This window comes from Tachyglossus aculeatus, chromosome 7 (genome assembly GCF_015852505.1).
Source record: "Tachyglossus aculeatus isolate mTacAcu1 chromosome 7, mTacAcu1.pri, whole genome shotgun sequence".
Taxonomy (NCBI): domain Eukaryota; kingdom Metazoa; phylum Chordata; class Mammalia; order Monotremata; family Tachyglossidae; genus Tachyglossus; species Tachyglossus aculeatus.
In genome coordinates this window covers 6,960,664-6,985,810 of record NC_052072.1, presented here as the reverse complement: position 1 = coordinate 6,985,810, position 25,147 = coordinate 6,960,664, and the positions used below count along the sequence as shown (strand labels likewise).

General features: G+C 46.3%; 1 protein-coding gene across 1 annotated transcript in view; it reads left to right on the top strand.

The window, feature by feature from the left end:
* The window catches only part of ALS2 (alsin Rho guanine nucleotide exchange factor ALS2), a 148,344-nt gene that overhangs the window by 16,717 nt on the left and 106,480 nt on the right, over positions 1 to 25,147 (top strand). Inside the window, exons 2-4 of the mRNA XM_038748910.1 lie at positions 7,100 to 7,184; positions 13,549 to 13,703; positions 16,954 to 17,774. Coding sequence (XP_038604838.1) covers positions 7,165 to 7,184; positions 13,549 to 13,703; positions 16,954 to 17,774 — 996 coding nt within the window. The 5' untranslated portion in view covers positions 7,100 to 7,164. The remainder of the gene's footprint in view (positions 1 to 7,099; positions 7,185 to 13,548; positions 13,704 to 16,953; positions 17,775 to 25,147) is intronic.

Sequence of the window (25,147 nt, the reverse complement as noted above, 5' to 3'; positions counted from 1 at the left end):
TCATTGAGCCAGGCTGCTTGGATGTGACCTTAATAATGCTTTGAAGATGGAGAGAGTGGTGGTCTGACGTATATGGAGCGGGAGGGAATTCCAGGGTAAGGGGAGGACGGAGGAAAGAAATCGGGGCACAGAGAGCAAGAGGCACCTGAGGAGCAGAGTTCGCGGTCTGGGGCTGCAACAGGAGATCGATGATTTAGAAGAGCCGTGATTTTAGTAAGGAAAATAAAATTTAAACAGTAACTTTTGTTGTCGGGGAGATGAGGCCTCAGCCACTTGTCAGCTGTGTGACCTTGGGCAAGCCACATGACTTCTCTGTGCCTCAGTATTTATTCTACTTATTTTATTTTGTTAGTATGTTTGGTTTTGTTCTCCGTCTCCCCCTTTTAGACTGTGAGCCCACTGGTGGGTAGGGACCGTCTCTAGATGTTGCCAACTTGGACTTCCCAAGCGCTTAGTACAGTGCTCTGCACACAGTAAGCGCTCAATAAATACAATTGATTGATTGATTCCCTCGTCTGTAAAATGGGGACTAAGACTGTCAGCCCCACGTGGGACAACCTGATCACCTTTGTATCCCCCCCCAGCGCTTAGAACAGTGCTTCGCACATAGGAAGCGCTTAACAAATACCACCACTATTACTATTATTAACCTTCATTAACAAAGAGAAGCAGCGTGGCTCAGTGGGAAAGAGCCCGGGCTTTGGAGTCAGAGGTCATGGGTTCAAATCCCGGCTCCACCACTTGTCAGCTGTGTGACTTTGGGCAAGTCACTTCACTTCTCTGGGCCTCAGTTCCCTCATCTGTAAAATGGGGGTGAAGACTGTGAGCCCCACGTGGGACAACCTCATCACCTTGTATCCTCCCAGCGCTTAGAACAGTGCTTTGCACATAGTAAGCGCTTAATAAATGCCTTCAAAAAAAAAAAAAAGGTGGAGGGGTGAAAGTCGGGTAGCGATCATCATCATCATCATCATCAATCGTATTTATTGAGCGCTTACTATGTGCAGAGCACTGTACTAAGCGCTTGGGAAGTACAAATTGGCAATATATAGAGACAGTCCCTACCCAACAGTGGGCTTACAGTCTAAAAGGGGAAGACAGAGAACAAAACCAAACATACTCACAAAATAAAATAAATAGAATAGATATGGACAAGTAAAATAAATAGAGTAATAAATATGGACAAACATATATACATATATACAGGTATCATCATCATCAATCGTATTTATTGAGCGCTTACTATGTGCAGAGCACTGTACTAAGCGCTTGGGAAGTACAAATTGGCAACATCTAGAGACAGTCCCTACCCAACAGTGGGCTCACAGTCTAAAAGGGGGAAACAGAGAACAAAACCAAACGTACTCACAAAATAAAAGAAATAGAATAGATATGGACAAGTAAAATAAATAAATAGAGTAATAAATATGTACGATGATTGGTGCCCGATTTATTTTTGGCTCAGCGGGAGGCAGGAGGGCGAGGAGGGGACGGCAGGGGAAGCCGACAAACACCATTATGCAACGGTAAACGCTCAAACGGGAAATACGAAGGAGATTCCTGAAAATGAGGCTGGGTTACCAGACCTTCGTAACGCTTTGAGGGCAACATTTCCTAAACTAAATTCATGTCTCCAATCCTCCTCTTCAAGGACATCTCAGGCTGGCAGTTGGAACACAGTGTGACAGCGAGAGGTGTGTGGCTGCCAAGATGCAGGCGGGAGTGAGGGGAAAGTTGGGGTGGGGCCGGGAATCTGGGCTTCATGACAGGACGGAAAGGCAGGAAAGGGAGAATGAGCTGCCTCTTCATAGCTAACAGGCCGCCGCTCTCCCTACCTTAATATAATAACTATATATATATATATATTGTTATTATATAATAATATACTAACAATTGTGGGATTTGTTGTGTGCTTCCTATGTGCCAGTCACTGTACTAAGCGCTGCGGTGGTTACAAGCAAATCGAGTTGTACCGATCCCTGCCCCACGTGGGCCTCACCATCTTACTCCCCATTTTATAGATGAGATAATAATAATGATATTTGTGTAAGCACTTACTATGTACAGATTTGCCCCACGTAGGCCTCACCGCCTTACTCCCCATTTTATAGATGAGATAATAATAATGGTAATTGTGTAAGCACTTACTATGTACAGATTTGCCCCACGTAGGCCTCACCGTCTTACTCCCCATTTTATAAATGAGATAATAATAACGATATTTGTGTAAGCACTTACTAAGTACAGATTTGCCCCACGCAGGCCTCACCGCCTTACTCCCCATTTTATAGATGAGATAATAATAATGGTATTTGTGTAAGCACTTACTGTATACAGATTTATTACTCTATTTTACTTGTACATATTTACTGTTCTATTTATTTTGTTAATGATGTGCATCTAGCTTTATTTCTATTTATTCCGATGACTTGACACCTGTCCACATGGTTTGTTTTGTTGTGGGATTTGTTGTGTGCTTACTATGTGCCAGTCACTGTACTAAGCGCTGCGGTGGTTACAAGCAAATCGAGTTGGACCGATCCCTGCCCCACGCGGGCCTCACCGTCTTACTCCCCATTTTATAGATGAGATAATAATAATGGTATTTGTGTAAGCACTTACTGTGTACAGATTTATTACTCCATTTTACTTGTACGTATTTACTGTTCTATTTGTTTTGTTAATGATGTGCATCTAGCTTTATTTCTATTTATTCCGATGACTTGACACCTGTCCACATGGTTTGTTTTGTTGTGGGATTTGTTGTGTGCTTAGTATGTGCCAGTCACTATACTAAGCGCTGCGGTGGTTACAAGCAAATCGAGTTGGACCGATCCCTGTCCCACGTGGGCCTCACCGTCTTACTTCCCATTTTATAGATGAGGTAATAATAATGGTATTTGTGTAAGCAGTTACTATGTACAGATTTGTCCCACGTAGGCCTCACCATCTTACTCCCCATTTTATAGATGAGATAATAATAATGGTATTTGTGTAAGCACTTACTATGTACAGATTTATTACTCTATTTTACTTGTTCATATTTACTGTTCTATTTATTTTGTTAATGATGTGCATCTAGCTTTATTTCTATTCATTCCGATGACATGACACCTGTCCACATGGTTTGTTTTGTTGTGGGATTTGTTGTGTGCTTACTATGTGCCAGTCACTGTACTAAGCGCTGCGGTGGTTACAAGCAAATCGAGTTGGACCGATCTCTGTCCCATGTGGGCCTCACCGTCTTACTCCCCATTTTATAAATGAGATAATAATAATGGTATTTGTTTAAGCACTTACTATGTACAGATTTATTACTCTATTTTACTTGTACATTTTTACTATTCTATTTATTTTGTTAATGATGGGCATCTAGCTTTATTTCTATTTATTCCGATGACTTGACACCTGTCCACATGGTTTGTTTTGTTGTCTGTCTCCCCCTTCTAGACCGTGAGCCCGTTGTTGGGCAGGGACCGTCTCTAGATGTTGCCGACTTAGACTTCCCAAGCGCTCAGTCCAGTGCTGTGCACACAGTAAGCGCTCAATAAATACGATTGAATGAATAATAATAACAATTGTGGGATTTGTTTTGTGCTTACTATGTGCCAGTCACTGTATTAAGCGCTGCAGTGGTTACAAGCAAATTCTAGACTGTGAGCCCGTTGTTGGGTAGGAACCGTCTCTATATGTTGCCAACTTGTACTTCTCAAGCGCTTAGTACAGTGCTCTGCACACAGTAAGCGCTCAATAAATACGATTGAATGAATGAGTACTTCAGTAAATTTGTCATTGCTGGACTTGAGGAACTGTTGGAGACTTCCTTGGCTGGAATACTTGTGCCAATTGTGAATACAATTTAACAGTAATCAGCATTGTGCTTTGGAACAGGATACAAATTTATTACTCTATTTATTCATTTATTTTATTTGTGCATATTTATTCTATTTATTTTATTTTGTTAATATGTTTTGTTTTGTTCTCTGTCTCCCCCTTCTAGACTGTGAGCCTGCTGTTGGGTAGGGACCGTCTCTGTATGTTGCCAACTTGTACTTCCCAAGTGCTTAGTCCAGTGCTCTGCGCACAGTAAGCACTCAATAAATACGAGAAGCGGCTTGGCTCGGTAGGAAAGAGCGTGGGCTTTGGAGTCAGAGGTCGTGGGTTCAAATCCCGGCTCCGCCAATTGTCAGCTGTGTGACTTTGGGCAAGTCACTTAACTTCTCTGAGCCTCAGTGACCTCATCTGTAAAATGGGGATTAAGACTGTGAGCCCCACGAGGGACAACCTGATCACCTTGTAACCTCCCCAGTGCTTAGAACTGTGCTTTGCACATAGTAAGCGCTTAATAAGCACCATTATTGCTATTATTATTATTAATAAATACGATTGAATGAATTAATGAATTGTATCCCCCCCAGCGCTTAGAACAGTGCTCTGCACATAGTAAGTGCTTAACAAATGCCATTATTATTATTATTATTATTGTAGTGCAATTCGGCAACAGTTAGAGACAATCCCTACCCAACAACGGGCTCACACTCTAGAAGGGGTTACAAGCTACTCAGGTTGGAAGCAGTCCTTGTCAGTCAATCAATCAATCGTATTTATTGAGCGCTTACTGTGTGCAGAGCACTGTACTAAGCACTTGGGAAGTACAAGTTGGCAACACATAGAGACGGTCCCTACCCAGCAAGCCTTATTTTACAGATAAGGGCCGCTGAGCCTCAATCAATCAATCAATCAATCAATCGTATTTATTGAGCGCTTACTATGTGCAGAGTACTGTACTAAGCGCTTGGGAAGTACAAATTGGCAACACATAGAGACAGTCCCTACCCAACAGTGGGCTCAGAGAAGTTGTGACTTTCCCAGGGTCGCTCAACAGACAGGCGGCGGAGCCGAGATTAGAACCCAGTTCTCTGCCCACAGTAAGCGCTCAATAAATACGATTGAATGAATGAATGAACCCAGACCTTCCTGATTCCCAGGCTGGTGCTCTGTCCGGTAGATCACGCTGCTTCTCGGCTCCCGCCTCGTCGTCCTCCACACTCCGAACCCGCGATCTCTCCCCTGCTTGGGATTTTCCGAGCTGGGGATTTCGCACCCGGCCCAACGGGCAGACGAAACAAAAGTCATTTTCTTCGAGCGGGTTGTCACCGTCAATACCTTCCGTGACGTGTATAAGCCACTGAATGCCAGGAGCAGGTTAAGAGAAGCAGCGTGGCTCAGTGGAAAGAGCCCGGGCTTTGGAGTCAGTGGTCTTTTAGACTGTGAGCCCGCTGTTGGGTAGGGACTGTCTCTATATGTTGCCAATTTGTACTTCCCAAGCGCTTAGTACAGTGCTCTGCACACAGTAAGCGCTCAATAAATACGATTGATGATGATGATGGTCATGGGTTCAAATCCCGGCTCTGCCGATCGTCGGCTGTGTGACTTTGGGCAAGTCACTTCACTTGCCCAGTGGAAAAGAGCCCGGGCTTTGGAGTCGGAGGTCATGGGTTCAAATCCCGGCTCCGCCGATTGGCAGCTGTGTGACTTTGGGCAAGTCACTTCACTTTTCTGGGCCTCAGTTCCCTCATCTGGATGAAGACTGTGAGCCCCCCGTGGGACAACCTTGCAACCTCCCCAGTGCTTAGAACAGTGCTTTGCACATAGTAAGCACTTAATAAATGCCATCATTATTATTATTCTTCATTCATTCATTCATTCAATCGTATTTATTGAGCACTTACTGTGTGCAGAGCACTGTACTAAGCTCTTGGGAAGTACAGGTTGGCAACATATAGAGACGGTCCCTACCCAGCAGCGGGCTCACTGTCTAGAATTAGGTAAAGAGGGATGAAGACCGTGAGCCCCCCGTGGGACGACCTTGCAACCTCCCCAGTGCTTAGAACAGTGCTTTGCACATAGTAAGCACTTAATAAATGCCATCATTATTATTATTCTTCATTCATTCATTCATTCAATCGTATTTATTGAGCACTTACTGTGTGCAGAGCACTGTACTGAGTGCTTGGGAAGTACAAGTTGGCAACATATAGAGACGGTCCCTACCCAGCAGCGGGCTCACCGTCTAGAATTAGGTAAAGGGGGATGAAGACTGTGAGCCCCCCGTGGGACGACCTTGCAACCTCCCCAGCGCTTAGAACAGTGCTTTGCACATAGTAAGCGCTTAATAAATGCCATCATTATTATTATTATTATTATTCATTCAGTCGTATTTATTGAGCGCTTACTGTGTGCAGAGCACTGTACTAAGCGCTTGGGAAGTCCAAGTTGGCAACATACAGAGACGGTCCCTACCCAACAGCGGGCTCACCGTCGAGAATTAGGGACTGTGTCCATCCTGCTTACCTTATATCTACCCCAGCGCTTAGAACAATGCTTGACACCTAGCAGCGTGGCTCAGTGGGAAGAGCCCGGGCTTTGGAGTCAGAGGTCATGGGTTCCAATCCCGGCTCTGCCAATTGTCAGCTATGTGGCTTGGGGCAAGTCACTTCTCTGAGCCGCAGTTACCTCATCTGTAAAATGGGGATTAAAACTGCGAGCCCCACATGAGACAACCCGATCACCTTGTATCCCCCCCAGCACTTCGAACAGTGCTTTGCACATAGTAAGCGCTTAACAAACGCTATCATTATTATTATTATTATAGTAAGCGCTTAACAAATATCATCAAGAAGAAAAATGTAGGCATCCTGGCAGCCCTAAGGACAGGTGTCCATGTAGGTAAGTTGAGTCCTGGCATTGTTGCCCCCAGCCTTGGTGGGCAGCGATTGAGCCAGTTGGGAGGGGCTTGGGTGCCAGAGTCCCGGCTCCACCGGTTTACGTCTATCAGCGGCTCTGTTACAGGCAGAGTGGGCAAACTCTCAGAGAAAATAGTTTACATACTTTTCCACTCTCTCTGTTACCATGCAAATATACACTTAATGAAGGTTTTTTTTCCCCCCTTTCTTTTTTTTCCCCCTTACTGGGGGATGAAGTAGCACCGTATTTTCTCCAGTCCCTCCCTGAGCCTTGCGGTGCTTGTGCGTGAAGAAGGCGTCTACTTTTTTTGGGGGGATGTGCTTTTTGTAATTGTCTTTTTTTTTTTTTCTAGAGCAGCTCTGTTGTTCCCCCCCACAAAAGGGAAATGATTTGGTGATGGAGTGCTTCAACTGACCGATGGACCCTCAGGAGAGCAGGTGAGGGGATCGAGGAAGCGCGTGTTCTCCGTTCAGACGACTGCTTCAGCCTGACTTTTGGGGCGATCCAAATTTTCGGGTTGAGGCTGGTTGGCGGGCGGAGGGACGGGGCAGGGGTCACCTTTCATTCATTCATTCAGTTATATAGAGAAGCAGCGTGGCTTAGTGGAAATAGCCCGGGCTTTGGAGTCGGAGGTCATGGGTTCAAGTCCCGGCTCCGCCAATTGTCAGCTGTGTGACTTTGGGCTAGTCACTTCACTTCTCTGGGCCTCAGTGACCTCATCTGTAAAAATGGGGATTAAGACTGGGACAATCTGATCACCTTGTAACCTCCCCAGTGCTTAGAACAGTGCTTGGCACATAGTAAGCGCTTAATAAATGCCATCAATTATATTTATTGAGCGCTCACTGTGAGCAGAGCACTGTACTAAGCGCTTGGGAAGTCCAAGTTGGCAACATATAGAGACGGTCCCTACCCGACAGCGGGCTCACAGTCCGTAGCAATGCTAAGGACACATCTCTCCCAGAAATGCCCCACCTCCATCTGCAGTCATTCGGGTAGTACATCCATGGAGTTTTCTTGGTAAATATACAGAATTAGTTTACCATTGTCTCATCATCATCATCAATCGTATTTATTGAGCGCTTACCGTGTGCAGAGCACTGTACTAGGCGCTTGGGAAGTCCAAGTACATTGTCTCCTTCGATGCAATAAACTTGAGTCTCCACCCTTGACTCTGTCCTGACAGTCAAAGGTCGTGGGAGGAAGTCAGGACGGTGAGTCTGACCAACGGTGAACGTGAACCCGATCGTCATTTTCTGAACTCAAGAATAATAATGATGACATTTGTTAAGCGCTTACTATGTGCCAAGCACTGTTCTAAGCGCTGGGGAGGTTACAAGGTGATCAGGTTGTCCCACGGGGGGGCTCACAGTCTTAATCCCCATGTCACAGGTGAGGTAACTGAGGCCCAGAGAAGTGAAGTGACTTGCCCAAAGTCCCACAGCTGACAATTGGCGGAGCCGGGATTTGAACCCGTGACCTCTGCCTCCAAAGCCCGGGCTCTTTCCGTTGAGCCACGCTGCTTCTCTGAGGTACTTGAGAAGTGAATAGTAATAATAATATTGATGGTATTCATTAAGCGCTTACTATGAGCCAAGCACTGTTCTAAGCGCTGGGGTAGAGGTACTTGAGAAATGAATAATAATAATAATATCGATGGTATTTGTTAAGCGCTTACTATGAGCCAAGCACTGTTCTAAGCGCTGGGGTAGAGGTACTTGAGAAGTGAATAATAATAATAATATTGATGGTATTCGTTAAGCGCTTACTATGAGCCAAGCACTGTTCTAAGCGCTGGGGTAGATACAAGGTACTCAGGTTGCCCCACGTGGGGCTCACAGCCTTAATCCCCATTTTCCAGATGAGGTCACTGAGGCACAGAGAAGTGAAGTGTCTTGCCCAAAGTCACTCAGCTGAAAAGTGGCAGAGGTGGGATTAGAACCCACGACTTCTGACTCCCAAGCCCGGTTTTATTCAATCAGTGGTGTTTATTAGGCACTTACTAAGCACTTGAGAAGTACAACACCATAGATTTGGTAGACCAGATCTTGCCCACAAGGAGTTTACAGTCTACAGGCCCAGTGATCTAGAAAAATCAGTCAGTCCATGGTGTTTATTGAGCGCTTACTGTGTGCAGAGCACTGCATTAAATGCTTGGGAAAGTACAATACAACAGAGTTGGTAGATGAAGTCTCTGACATCAAGGAGGTTAGAACAGTGCTTTGCACATAGTAAGCACTTAATAAATGCCATTATTATTATTATTATTATTATTGTTATTATTAGAGAAGCAGCATGGCCTAATGGATAGAACACAGGCCTGGGAGTCATTCATTCATTCACTCATTCATTCAATCATATTTATTGAGCACTTACTGTGTGCAGAGCACTGTACTAAGCGCTTGGGAAGTCCAAGTTGGCAACATCTAGAGACAGTCCCTACCCAACAGCGGGCTCACACTCTAGAAGGGGAAGACAGACGACAAAACAAAACATATTAACAAAATAAAATAAATAGAATGGTAAATCGAGTACTAAATCTGTACAAACATATATCCAGGTGCTGTGGGGAGGGGAAGGAGGTAGGGTGGGGGGCGGATGGGGAAAGGGAGAGGATGGAGGGGGCTCAGTCTGAGTCAGAAGGACCTGGGTTCTAATTCCAGCTCTGTCACTTGGCTGCTTGTGTGACCTTTGGGCAAGTCACTTCATTTTTCTGCACCTCAGTTCCTTCAACTGTAAAATGTGGCTTAATAATAATAATTGGGGTATTTGTTAAGCGCTTACTATATACCAAGTGCTGTTCTAAGCGCTGGGGTAGATACTAGGTAGCCAGGTTGGACACAATCTTTGTCTCTCATGGGACTCACAGTCTTGATCCCCATTTTCCAGAGGAGGTAACTGAGGCCCAGAGAAGAGACGTGACTTGCCCAAGGTCACACAGTAGACCCGTGGCACAGCCGGGATTAGAACCCACGACTTCTGATTTCCAAGCCCCTGCTCTTTCCACTAGGCCATACAGCTTCTTAACTCTTGATTTAGTCTTGATTAAGGCTGTAAGCCCCATGTGGGACATGGGTTGTGTCCAACCCTATTACCTTATATAATAATAATAATAATAGAGAGGCAGCTAATAATAATAATAATAAAATAAAGAAGCAGCGTGGCTCAGTGAAAAGAGCCCAGGCTTTGGAGTCAGAGGTCATGGGTTCAAATCCCGGCTCCTCCAATTGTCAGCTGTGTGACTTTGGGCAAGTCATTTCACTTCTCTGGGCCTCAGCTACTTATCTTTCAAATGGGGATGAAGACTGTGAGCCCCCCGTGGGACAACCTGATCACCTTGTAACCTCCCCAGCGCTTAGAACAGTGCTTTGCACCTAGTAAGAGCTTAATAAATGCCATCATCACCTTGTAACCTTCCCAGCACTTAGAATAGTGCTTTGCACATAGTAAGCGCTTAACAAATGCCATTATGATGGGAAGGATACAAGGTGATCAGGTTGTCCCATGTGGGGCTCACAGTCTTAATCCCCATTTTCCAGATGAGGTAACTGAGACACAGAGAAGTTAAGTGACTTGCCCAAAGTCACACAGCTGACAACTGACAATCCACCCCACCGCTTACCACCGTAAGCGCTTAACAAGTACCATAAAAAAAATACCAATGTTAAAAAAAAAAAAAAGGAAGTTAAGAATCCTCTGCCCTCTGGATCTCACTGTATCCAAGGGGCTGAAAGTAATCTACCATCTTCTAGTCATTCATTCATTCAATCGTATTTATTGAGCGCCTACTGTGTGCAGAGCACTGTACTAAGCGCTTGGGAAGTCCAAGTTGGCAACATATAGAGACGGTCCCTACCCAACAGTGGGCTCACAGTCTAGAAGTGTGGGCTCACAGTCTAGAAGTAACTGCTCCCCAAAGTAATCCAAAGTAACTGCTCCCCAAATCTCACCTTTAGGTTTTATGTATTGGAGAGTTAATTTGAGATCAGTCAATCAATCAATCGTATTTATTGAGTGCTTACTGTGTGCAGAGCACTGTACTAAGCGCTTGGGAAGTACAAGTTGGCAACATATAGAGACGGTCCCTACCCAACAGTGGGCTCACAGTCTAGAAAGGGGAGACAGAGAACAAAACAAAACATATTAACAAAATAAAATAGAATAGATATGTACAAGTAAAATAAATAAATACGTACAAACATATGTACATATATACAGGTGCTGTGGGGAAGGGAAGGAGGCCCCCCTCTCCATCCCCCCATCTTACCTCCTTCCCTTCCCCACAGCACCTGTATATATGTATATATGTTTGTCCATATTTATTACTCTATTTATTTTACTTGTACATATCCTATTTATTTTATTTTGTTAGTATGTTTGGTCTTGTTCTCTGTCTCCCCTTTTTAGACTGTGAGCCCACTGTTGGGTAGAGACTGTCTCTATATGTTGCCAACTTGTACTTCCCAAGCGCTTAGTACAGTGCTCTGCACATAGTAAGCGCTCAATAAATGCGATTGATTGATTGAGGTAAGGCTGGGGGGTGGAGAGGGGGAGAGGAAGGAGGGGGCTTAGTCTGGGAAGGCCTCCAATTAAATTATCAGATAATTTAAGCCCAAACCTGCTTTTGTTAGAAAAAAGAATGCTTAATGGGCTTCAGTGAACCCAATTTGTTCTAAATCTTGATCACAAGAACCGAATTATTTCTCTTCTGCTTTTGCCTGATCAGAAAGTTTCAAGTTGTTGAATCAACACCACTGGACAGATCACTTATAATGAAGAATATGCTTTTCTTTTCCATTCTATTCGTAAAAACTATAAAAATAATGGCAATGATTTCAAGGTCGATCAGGGCCCCCCTCCGTGGCCCCCAGCGCGAACCCGACGCCTAGTGTGGCCTTCTCCAAATGGGGAAGTGTCCGTGAAGATGCCTTCGGTATTCCCAGGGTCCGATCTCTGTGCGGATCTCTAGATGGGGGGCCTCTTGTGCAGTTGTGGCTTTGTGGCTTCCCCTTCACACTCACCCACCCCAACCGCCCCACCGAGCGTCGGCGAGGGAGGGAGGAGGCCGGAACCGAGTCCCCCCACCCCCCCATTCATTCATTCAATCATATTTATTGAGCGCTTACTGTGTGCAGAGCACTGGACTAAGCGCTTGGGAAGTCCAAGTTGGCAACATCTAGAGACGGTCCCTACCCAACAGCGGGCTCACAGTCTAGAAGGGGGAGACAGACGACAAAACAAAACATATTAACAAAATAAAATAAATAGAATAAATATGTACAAATAAAATAGAGTAATAAATACGTACAAACATATATACATATATACAGCACTTGTTCATTCATTCATTCAATCGTATTGAGCGCTTACTGTATGCAGAGCACTGGACTAAGCGCTTGGGAAGTCCAAGTTGTCAACGTCTAGAGATGGTCCCTACCCAACAGCGGGCTCACAGTCTAGAAGGGGGAGACAGACGACAAAACAAAGCATATTAACAAAATAAAATAAATAGAATAAATATGTACAAGTAAAATAAAGAGTAATAAATACGTACAAACATAATGCATATATACAGCACTTGTTCATTCATTCATTCAATCATATTTATTGAGCGCTTACTGTGTGCAGAGCGCTGTATTAAGAGCTTGGGAAGTACAAGTTGGCAGCACATAGAGACGGTCCCTACCCAACAGTGGGCTCACAGTCTAGAAGACTTGGGGGCTTGTGGGCATATCCCCCAGCAAAGCCAGCCTTTGGCCAAGCCAAGGGCTCAGCCCATCACCAAATCTATTGTAATAATAATGATCATAATCAATCGTATTTATTGAGTGCTTACTATGTGCAGAGCACTGTACTAAGCGCTTGGGAAGTACAAATTGGCAACATATAGAGACAGTCCCTACCCAACAGTGGGCTCACAGTCTAAAAGAAAATAATAATAATGGCATTTATTAAGTGCTTACTATGTGCAAAGCACTGTTCCAAGTGCTGGGGAGGTTACAAGATGATCAGGTTGTCCCACGTGGGGCTCACAGTCTTCATCCCCATTTGACAGATGAGGGAACTGAGGCCCAGAGAATAATAATAATGATGGTATTTGTTAAGCGCTTCCTATGTGCAAGGCACTGTTCTAAGCGCTGTGGTGGGTGGTTGCAAGATGATCAGGTTGTCCCACGGGGGGCTCACAGTCTTCATCCCCATTTGACAGATGAGGGAACTGAGGCACAGAGAAGTGAAGTGACTTGCCCAGGGTCACACAGCTGGCAGTTGGCGGAGCCGGGATTTGAACCCGCGAACTCTGATTCCAAAGCCCGGGCTCTTTCCACTGAGCCACGCTGCTTCTCACTTTTCAAGCGCTTAGTACAGTCCTCTGCCCACAGTAAGTGCTAGACTGTGAGCCCACTGTTGGGTAGGGACCGTCTCTATATGTGGCCAACTTGGACTTCCCAAGCGCTTAGTCCAGTGCTCTGCGCACAGTAAGCGCTCAATAAATACGATTGATTGATTGATTGATCATGTCCGTGCCTCAGTTCCCTCATTGGTAAAATGGGGATTAAGGCCGTGAGCCCCACATGGGACGGGGACCGCATCTGACCCGACTGTGGTCTGGCACAAATACCAGAATTATTATTCTTCTAGACTGTGAGCCCACTGGTGGGTAGGGACTGTCTCTATACGTTGCCAACTTGGACTTCCCAAGCGCTTAGTACAGTGCTCGGCACACAGTAAGCGCTCAATAAATACGATTGATTGATTATTGGAAGAGCCCGCCGTCTGACCTTTGTCTTTTCCCCCGCGCAGCCCAGCCGCGGCAGAAGGAGCCAGAGAGAGGGGCCTGGTCCGCGTTTGGTCGGCGAGTTCGGGCCGCGCGACCCCCGAGAGGCTCCGGGGCTGGGGAGGAAAGACCGTTCTCCAAGCAGCCCTCGGGGTCAATCACGGCGTTCTCCTCACCGAAGGTATTCACGGCCGGCGGCCCGGCCTAATAATAATAATAATCTGGGTATTTGTTAAGCGCTTACTACGTGCCAAACAATGTTCTAAGCGCTGGGGAGGATACAAGGTGATCAGGTTGTCCCACGTGGGGCTCACGGTCTTAATCCCCATTTTCCAGATGAGGTCACTGAGGCCCAGAGAAGTGAAGTGACTTGCCCGAAGTCACACAGCTGACAAGTGGCGGAGCAGGATTAGAACTCGTGACCTCCGACTCCCAAGCCCGGCTCTTTCATTCATTCATTCATTCAGTCGTATTTATTGCCACTAAGCCACGCTGCTATTTAGTCAGTCATTTATTGAGCGCTTACCATGTGCAGAGCGCTGGACTAAGCGCTTGGGAGAACACATTAGGACAATAAGCAGACACATTCCCTGCCCACAGTGAGCTTTCCAATCTGTTATCCTCCCTCAATCAATCAATCAGTCGTATTTATTGAGTGCGTACTGTGTGCAGAGCACTGTACTAAGCGCTTGGGAAGTACAAGTCGGCAACATATAGAGACGGTCCCTACCCAACAACGGGCTCACAGTCTAGACGTGAAGTGAGCCCTGGTTAGGGATTCATCATTAGCCCCCGTCCCGGGACCCAAAATGCCAAACCCTAGCAAAGAGGTCAACGGACACCTCAGCGACCACTCCCCCCAACAGCAGCGTGGCTCAGTGGAAAGAGCCCGGGCTTTGGAGTCAGAGGTCACGGGTTCGAATTCCGGCTCCTCCACTTGTCAGCTGTGGGACTTCGGGCAAGTCACGTCACTTCTCTGGGCCTCAGTTCCCTCATCTGGAAAATGGGGATGAAGACTGTGAGCCCCCCATGGGACAACCTCATCACCTTGTAACCTCCCCAGCGCTTAGAACAGTGCTTTGAACATAGTAAGCACTTAACAAATGCTATCATTATTATTATTATTATTACCACTGCCCATCAGGGTCATGCCTGTTGGCCTGATGCTGAGGTGAAGCAGACCTGCTTTTTAGTTTTCAAGAGAATTTTCTAGCGGCAAGACTCTTCCCTGCCAGTGCTTGGCACATAGTAAGTGCTTAACAAATATCATATTATTAATTATTATTCCAGGGACGGTATCCAGCCCTGGAACTCCATTTTTTTAATGGTATTTATTAAGCACTTACTAAATGCCAGACACTGTTCTAAGCGCTGGGATAGATAGGGAAGCAGCGTGGCTTAGTGGAAAGAACCCAGGCTTGGGAGTCAGAGGGTGTGGGTTCTAATCCCGGCTCTGCCACTTGTCTGCTGGGTGACCCTGGGCAAGCCACTTCACTTCTCTGGGCCTCAGTTACCTCTTTCATTCATTCATTCAATCGTATTTATTGAGCGCTTACTGTGCGCAGAGCACTGGACTAAGCGCTTGGGAAGTACAAGTTGGCAACGTATAGAGTACAACAACGGGCTCACAGTCTAGAAGGGAGAGACGGACAACAAAACAAGTGGGGATTCATTCATTCATTCAATCGTATTTATTGAGCGCTTACTATGTGCAGAGCACTGTACTAAGCGCTTGGGAAGTCCAAGTTGGCAACATATAGAGACGGTCATTCATTCAGTCGTATGAAGATGAAGAGTGTGAATCCCCCAGGGGACAACCCGATTACCTTGTATCTACCCCGGCGCTTAGAACAGTGCCTGACAGATAGAAAGCTCTTAACAGATTCCATACTTATTATTATTATACTTATTATTATTATTATACTTATTATCAGTATACTTATTATTGCAAGTTAATCAGATTGGACTGTACTTCCCAAGCGCTTAGTCCAGTGCTCTGCACACAGTAAGCGCTCAATAAATATGACTGAACAAATGAATGAATGAATGAATGAATTGGACACAGTCCCTGTTGCACGTGGGGCTCCTGGTCTCAATCCCCATTTTACAAATGAGGTACCTAAGGTGCAGAGAATGGGCACAGCTTGCCTTCAGTCACTATTATTATTATTATTATTATTATTATTATTATTATTATTATTATTCTCCCCCACCTCCCCATCCCCCACACCTTACCTCTTTTCCCTCCCCACAACACCTGTATATATGTATATATGTTTGTACACATTTATTACTCTATTTTATTTGTGCGTATTTATTCTATTGATTTTATTTTGTTAATACGTTTTGTTTTGTTCTCTGTCTCCCCTTTCTAGACTGTGAGCCCACTGTTGGGTAGGGACCATCTCTATCTGTTGCCAACTAGTGCTTCCCAAGCGCTTAGTCCAGTGCTCTGTACACAGTAAGCGCTCAATAAATACGATTGATTGATTGATTCTCTGTCTCCCCCTTGTAGACTGTGAGCCCACTGTTGGGTAGGGACCGTCTCTATCTGTTGCCCACTTGTACTTCCCAAGCGCTTAGTCCAGTGCTCTGCACACAGTAAGCGCTCAATAAATGTGATTGATTGATTGATTCTCTGTCTCCCCTTTCTCGACTGTGAGCCCACTGTTGGGTAGGGACCGTCTCTATCCGTTGCCCACTTGTACTTCCCAAGCGCTTAGTCCAGTGCTCTGCACACAGTAAGCGCTCAATAAATACGATTGATTGATTGATTCTCTGTCTCCCTTTTCTCGACTGTGAGCCCACTGTTGAGTAGGGACCGTCTCTATCTGTTGCCCACTTGTATTTCCCAAGCGCTTAGTCCAGTGCTCTGCACACAGTAAGCGCTCAATAAATGTGATTGATTGATTGATTGATTCTCTGTCTCCCCTTTCTAGACTGTGAGCCCACCGTTGGGTAGGGACCGTCTCTATCCGTTGCCCACTTGTACTTCCCAAGCGCTTAGTCCAGTGCTCTGCACACAGTAAGCGCTCAATAAATGCGATTGATTGATTGATTGATTCTCTGTCTCCCCCTTCTAGACTGTGAGCCCACCGTTGGGTAGGGACCGTCTCTATCCGTTGCCCACTTGTACTTCCCAAGCGCTTAGTCCAGTGCTCTGCACACAGTAAGTGCTCAATAAATACGATTGATTGATTGATTCTCTGTCTCCCCCTTCTAGACTGTGAGCCTACTGTTGGGTAGGGCCCGTCTCTATCTGTTGCCAACTTGTGCTTCCCAAGCGCTTAGTCCAGTGCTCTGCACACAGTAAGCGCTCAATAAAATGAATGAATGAGGGGTGGAGCCGGGATGAGAACCCAGGTCCTTGCGGCCCCCAAGCCCGGGCCCCAGCCACCAGGCCACACGACAGTTTCCCTCCTCTGTTTCAGACGGCGAAGTGTACAGCTTCGGACAGCTGCCCTGGAAGGTCGAGGCGGAGGGAGCGCGGCCGAGCGGCCCCGTCCTAGAAGATGCCCTGGCCGGGCAGCGCGTGGTCACCGTGGCAACGGGCAGCTTCCACAGCGGGGCCGTCACGGAGGCCGGCGCCGTGTACATGTGGGGGGAGAACGGGGCGGGCCAGTGCGCCGTGGCCGAGCTGGCCCGCGTGGCCGAGCCCAGCCTCGTGGCCCTGGAGGACCCCGAGCCCGGGCCGCCGCTGCCCGTGCGCGTCCTGCAGCTGGCCTGCGGCGAGGAGCACACCCTGGCCCTGTCCATCAGCCGGGAGGTCTGGGCCTGGGGCACGGGCTGCCAGCTGGGCCTGCTGACCGCCTCCTTCCCCGTGACCCGGCCGCAGAAGGTGGAGCACCTGGCCGGCCGGGTGGTCCTGCAGGTGGCCTGCGGCCTCTCCCACAGCCTGGCCCTGGTCCAGTGCCCGCCCGCCCGGGACCGGAGGCCGCTCCCCGAGCGATGCCGCCACTGCAGCCAGCTCCTCATCACCATGACGGACAAAGAGGACCACGTCATTATATCGGACAGTCACTGCTGCCCTCTGGGAGTGGCCCTCCCCGACGTCCAGGAGGACGGCGGCCCCGCGCTGGGGCCGCCCGACGGGGGAGGTCCGGCCGAGGGCCGGGGAAGCAGCCCAGTTGGAGGAGAAACCGAACCCCGGCCGCCAGAAGTGACGCCGGACACCGACGAGGCGCTGCGGAAGGTGTCGGATCCCTCAGGAAGAGAGGATGCTGGGAAAGGAGCCAATGGAGAGCCGGCTCAGGTATTTGCTGCTGGTCGTGTATCTTTTTTTTTTTAATTTTGTCTTTATTTTCATGCTATTTTTTAAGCACTTACTCTGTCCTAAGCGCTGGGGTAGAGACGAGATAATCCCACAGGGGGCTCACGGTCTCAGTCCCAACTGTACAGATGAGGGAACTGAGGCACGGAGAAGTGAAGTGACTTGCCCGAGGGTCCCCCAGCAAGGTGGCGAGAAGCAGCGTGGCTCAGTGGAAAGAGCCCGGGGTTTGGAGTCAGAGGTCATAGGTTCAAATCCTGGCTCTGACACTTGTCAGCTGGGTGACTTTGGGCCTCACCCTGGGCTTCAAGGCTGTCCACCACCTCGCCCCCTCCTACCTCACCTCCCTTCTCTAGCCCACCCCACACCCTCCGCTCCTCTGCCGCTAATCTCCTCACCGTACCTCCTTCTCGCCTGTCCCGCCATCGACCCCCGGCCCACGTCATCCCCCGGGCCTGGAATGGCCTCTCTCTGCCCATCCGCCAAGCTGGCTCTCTTCCTCCCTTCAAGGCCCTACATAGAGCTCACCTACTCCAGGAGGCCTTCCCACACTGAGCCCCTTCCTTCCTCTCCCCCTCGTCTGTCTCCCCCTTCTAGACTGTGAGCCCGTTGTTGGGTAGGGACCATCTCTGTATGATCAATCAATCAATCAATCAATCAATCGTATTTATTGAGCACTTACTGTGTGCACAGCACTGTACTAAGTGCTTGGGAAGTCCAAGTTGGCAACATATAGAGACAGTCCCTACGCAACAGTGGGCTCACAGTCTAGAAGGGGGAGACAGAGAACAGAACCAAACATATTAACAAAATAAAATAAATATTTTATGTATGTTGCGACTTGTACTTCCCAAGCGCTTAGTACAGTGCTCCGCACACAGTAAGCGCTCAGTAAATACGATTGAATGAATGAAAGGTAGACACGATCCCTCACCACGACCAGCTGCCGGTCCGTGGAGTCACCTTGTCTGTGTACAGTTTTTTCAGGGGTGGGTTTGGGTGGTTCAGAGGAATTTACTCAGAACGAGTCCGTCTCCTCAGACACATTTTTCCTTCTTTTTCTTTGGATCCTGGGATTTAGCTACCTTCTGCCCTCATCTCCACATTTTGTTTTGTTGTCTGTCTCCCCCTTCTAGACTGTGAGCCCATTGTTGGGTAGGGACCATCTCTATATAATAATAGTAATAATGATGGTATTTGTTAAGCACTTACTATGTGAAAAGCACTGTTCTAAGTGCTGGGGGGATACAAGGTGATCAGGTTGTCCCATGTGGGGCTCACAATCTTAATCCCCATTTTACAGATGAGGTAACTGAGGCCCAGAGAAGTGAAGTGACTTGCCCAGAGTCACAAAGTCTCCCAAGTGCTTAGTACAGTGCTCTGCACACAGTAAGGGCTTACTAAATGGGATTAATTGTTGAATAAACCCCGACCTAAAGACCCTTTATACATGGGCAATCAGATGGGAGAGTCCAATACAGTTGATAGACTCTATTTTTGATGTGTCTCTCCCCCCTTCTTGACTGTGAGCCTGTTGTGGGCCGGGATTGACTCTCTCTGTTGCTGAAATGTACTTTCTGGGCACTTAGTACAGTTGCTCTGCACAAAGTAAGCGCTCAATAAATACGATTGAATGAAGGATAGACAGGATCCCTTTTCTCTCGGTGCTTAAAGTCATTAAGTGGGGGAAATTCATTCATTCATTCATTCAATCGTATTTATTGAGCGCTTACTGTGTGCACAACACTGTACTAAGTGCTTGGGAAGTACAAGTTGGCAACATATAGAACCTGCATGGCTCAGTAGAAAGAGCCCGGGCTTTGGAGTCAGAGGTCATGGGTTCAAATCCCAGCTCCGCCAATTGTCAGCTCAATAAATACGATTGAATGAATGAATGAATGAATTTCCCCCACTTAATGACTTTAAGCACCGAGAGAAAAGGGATCCTGTCTATCCTTCATTCATTCAGTCGTATTTATTGAGCGCTTACTTTGTGCAGAGCAACTGTACTAAGTGCCCAGAAAGTACATTTCAGCAACAGAGAGAGACAATCCCGGCCCACAACAGGCTCACAGTCTGGAAGGGGGGAGAGACACATCAAAAATAGAATCTATCAACTGTATTGGACTCTCCCATTTGACTGCCCATGTATAAAGGGTCTTTAGGTCGGGGTTTATCCAACAATTAATCCCATTTATTAAGCCCTTACTGTGTGCAGAGCACTGTACTAAGCACTTGGGAGAGTGCAGTGTAAGAGAATTGGCAGACACATTCTCTGCCCACGAGGAGCTTACAGTCTGGGGGTGCAAATCGAAGTGGGAGGGTGACGCAGAAGAAAGAGGGAGAAGAGGAAATGAGGGCTGTATTGGGGAAGACCTCTTGGAGGAGGTGTGCTTTTCATAAGCATATATATGTATATATGTTTGTACAGATTTATTACTCTATTTATTTATTTTACTTGTACATATCTATTCTATTTATTTTATTTTGTTAGTATGTTTGGTTTTGTTCTCTGTCTCCCCCTTTTAGACTGTGAGCCCACTGTTGGGTAGGGACTGTCTCTATATGTTGCCAATTTGTACTTCCCAAGCGCTTAGTACAGTGCTCTGCACATAGTAAGCGCTCAATAAATGCGATTGATTGATTGATTGATTGATAAGGCTTTGAAGATGGGGAGAGTGATATGAGGAGGGAGGGAATTCCAGGCCAGAGGGAGGACGTGAGCGAGCGATCTCCCCCTCGTCCCCCTCTCCATCCCCCCATCTTACCTCCTTCCCTTCCCCACAGCACCTGTATATATGTATATATGTTTGTACATATTTATTACTCTATTTATTTTACTTGTACATATCTATTCTATTTATTTTATTTTGTTAGTATGTTTGGTTTTGTTCTCTGTCTCCCCCTTTTAGACCGTGAGCCCACTGTTGGGTAGGGACCGTCTCTAGATGTTGCCAACTTGGACTTCCCAAGCGCTTAGTCCAGTGCTCTGCACACAGTATGCGCTCAATAAATACGATCGATCGATCGATCGTCGGCGAGATAGACGAGATGGAACTGCAGTGAGTCGGTTGACGTTAGGGGAGCTGAGGATGTGGGTGTCCATTATGTCTCATCCGTTATGGCCAGGAAATTGGCGTCAGCGTGCTCTATTAGAAAGCAGGCCGGAGAAAACAGACCAACTAGAGGAAAAGCTCGGGGAAATTCCAAGATATTGAGGAAGTGCGAAATACCAAATACCACACTTAGTATATTTTGAAAACTACTTCAGAGGCTGCATCAGCCAGAATTGTAATCACGATACTCAATCCAAATGGTGGTGATGATGATGATGGCATTTGTTAAGCGCTTACTATGTGCAAAGCACTGTTCTAAACGCTGGGAGGGATACAAGGTGATCAGGTTGTCCCACGGGGGGCTCACAGTCTTCATCCCCATTTTACAGATGAGGGAATTGATGCTCCGAGAAGTGAAGTGACCTTGCCTAGGGTCACACAGCCGACCAGTGGCGGAGTCGGGATTAGAACCCACGACCTCTGACTCCCAAGCCCGGACTCTTTCCACTGAGCCACACTGCTTCTCTAAATCCCGGTGCCTTTGGACAAAAATGGCAACTTCTGGTACCTTTCATTTTGAAGCTAAAAGGGAATTTTGCCCAGAAAGGTGTCCCTTATGGGCGCATCAGAACAGTGAAAATGGCTGGATTTTTTTTTTCCCCTTTAGCGCTGCCATTCTGAAACGGTTTCCTTGTAATCAGACCCGGCTTTGGCTCTCAAGAGTGAGGGCAGATTCCTGTATTAGTTTTTCTTGGAGAAATATCCTGATTTAGAGAGTGTACCTGGGGAGGTCGGTGTATGTATCACCCCGTGACGTATTTATTACTCTATTTGTTTTATTTGTACATATTTATTCTATTTATTTTATTAATATGTTTTGTCTTGTTGTGTGTCTCCCCCTTCTAGACTGTGAGCCCACTGTTGGGTAGGGACTGTCTCTCTATGTTGCCAACTTGGACTTCCCAAGCGCTTAGTCCAGTGCTCTGCGCACAGTAAGCGCTCAATAAATACGATTGAATGAATGAATGAATTGAATGAGCCTCCTCCAATTGTCCTCTCCCCCTCCTCATCTCCCCGCCTTACCTCCTTCCCCTCCCCACAGTTGTACGTATTTATTACTCTATTTATCAATTTATTTTATTTGTACATATTTATTCTACTTATTTTATTTTGTTAATATGTTTTGTCTTGTTGTCTGTCTCCCCCTTCTAGACTGTGAGCCCGCTGTCGGGTAGGGACCGTCTCTCTATGTTACCAACTTGGACTTCCCAAGCACTTAGTCCAGTGCTCTGCGCACAGTCAGCGCTCAATAAATACGATTGAATGAATGAATGAATTGAATGAGCCTCCTCCAATTGTCCTCTCCCCCTCCTCATCTCCCCGCCTTACCTCCTTCCCCTCCCCACAGTTGTACGTATTTATTACTCTATTTATCAATTTATTTTATTTGTACATATTTATTCTACTTATTTTATTTTGTTAATATGTTTTGTCTTGTTGTCTGTCTCCCCCTTCTAGACTGTGAACCCCCTGTTGGGTAGGGACCATCTCCCTGTGTTGCCAACTTGGACTTCCCAAGTGCTTAGTACAGTGCTCTGCACACAGCGCTCAATAAATACAATTGAATGAATGAATGAATTGAATGAGCCTCCTCCAATTGTCCTCTCCCCCTCTCATCTCCCCGCCTTACCTCCTTCCCCTCCCTACAGTTGTACGTATTTATTACTCTATTTATCGATTTATTTTATTTGTACATATTTATTCTACTTATTTTATTTTGTTAATATGTTTTGTCTTGTTGTCTGTCTCCCCCTTCTAGACTGTGAGCCCGCTGTCGGGTAGGGACCGTCTCTCTATGTTGCCAACTTGGACTTCCCAAGCGCTTAGTCCAGTGCTCTGCGCACAGTAAGCACTCAATAAATACGATTGAATGAATGAATGAATTGAATGAGCCTCCTCCAATTGTCCTCTCCCCCTCCTCATCTCCCCGCCTTACCTCCTTCCCCTCCCCACAGTTGTACATATTTATTATCAATTTATTTTATTTGTACATATTTATTCTACTTATTTTATTTTGTTAATATGTTTTGCCTTGTTGTCTGTCTCCCCCTTCTAGACTGTGAGCCTGCTGTCGGGTAGGGACCGTCTCTCTGTGTTGCCAACTTGGGCTTCCCAAGCACTTAGTCCAGTGCTCTGCACACAGTCAGCGCTCAATAAATACGATTGAATGAATGAATTGAATGAGCCTCCTCCAATTGTCCTCTCCCCCCCATCTCCCCGCCTTACCCCCTTCCCCTCCCCACAGTTGTACGTACTTATTACTCTATTTATCAATTTATTTCATTTGTACATATTTATTCTACTTATTTTATTTTGTTAATATGGTTTCTTTTTGTCTGTCTCCCCCTTCTAGACTGTAAGCCCCCTGTTGGGTAGGGACCGTCTCTCTATGGTGCCAACTTGGACTTCCCAAGTGCTTAGTACAGTGCTCTGCACACAGTCAGTGCTCAATAAATACGATTAAATGAATGAATTAATAAGCCTGTGGAGGATTCAGGCTTCAGTTTTCCTTTGACTTTGAACTTGGATCCCTGGTCTGGAATGGGTGACTCAGATCCCTTAGAGATAAGAACTGATTTTTTATTTTTCCGCTCCTCCCTTCCCTGATGTGGCTCCTTAGCAAACACCAGTTCCGCGTCTAGATTCAGGACCTCATGTCAATAGGAATGATGTCATTCTCTTGTCAATCAAGGAGTTTCTTTGGAAAGCAATTTGACAGGAAGGGAACTCAATCTGAAACACACTGTAGTGGTGGTAATAATAATAGTGGTATTTGATGAGCGCTTACTATGTGCCAAGCACTGTACCAAGCGCTGGGGTAGATAACAAGGTAATCAGGTTGTCCCTTGTGGGGCTCACGGTCTTGATCCCCATTTTACATTTGAGATAACTGAGGCACAGAGAAGCTAGTGACTTGCCCAAGGTGGAGCCGGGATTAGAACCCAAGTCCTCCGACTCCCAACTAAGCGTTGGGGTAGATAACCGGGTTTCACATGGTGCGCACAGCCTAGTAGGACAGAAATTGAACCCCCATTTTGCAGATGAGAGAGCTGAGGCACAGAGAAGCAAAGTGAGTTGCCTGAGGTTACGCAGCAGTTAACTAGCAGAGGCAGGATTGGAACCCATGTCCTTTGATTCCCAGGCCCAGAGTCTTTCAGTCAGTCATTCATATTTATTGAGTGCTTACTGTGTGCGGAGCAGTGTACTAAGCACTTGGGAAAGTACACTATAACAATATTACGGTTACATTCCCTGCCCACAACAAGCTTACGGTCTAGAGAGGGAGACGGACATTAATGTAAATGAATAAATTACAGATAGAATAATGATGGCATTTATTAAGCGCTTACTATGTGCAAAGCACTGTTCTAAGCACTGGGGAGGCTACAAGATGATCAGGTTGTCCCACGGGGGGCTCACAGTCTTCATCCCCGTTTTACAGAAGAGGTGACTGAGGCCCAGAGAAGTGAAGTGACTTGCCCAAAGTCACACAGCTGACAGTTGGCGGAGCCGGGATTAGAACCCATGACCTCCGACTCCCAAGCCCGGGCTTTTCCACTGAGCCACGCTGCTTCCCACAATTATTCCACAATTATTACCACAATTATTATTATTATTAGCGCTTAATACACACTACTGGTTTATTGATTGATTGCCCCATAAAAACTTACAGGGAAAGACTAAGCCCCCCTTTTCATTCATTCATTCATTCATTCAATCGTATTTATTGAGTACTTACTGTGTGCAGAGCACTGGACTAAGCGCTTGGGAAGTACAAGTTTTCTTCAGCTCCCCCGCACCCATCACCCTGACTGGCTCCCATTGCTCTACCCCCCTCCCTGCTCCACAAAAGTTGTATATATATATATATGTACATATCTATAATTCTAGTCTTTTACATTAATGCCCCTTTACTTGTTTTGATGTGTGTGTGTATATATATATATATATGTATATATATACATATATATACATATATATATATATAAATGCTTTCATTTTATCCATCAGTATAATGAATGACATCTGGCAGGTTGTGGAGTAATTTATATATATAACTCTATTTATATTGATGCTATTCATGCCTGTTTACTTGTTTGGAGTCTGTCTCCCCCCTTCTAGACTGTGAGCCCATTGTGGACAGGGATTGTCTCTCTTTGTTGCTGATTTGAACTTTCCAAGCGCTTAGTACAGTCCTCTGCACACAGTAAGCGCTCAATAAATACAGTTGAATGAGTGAAT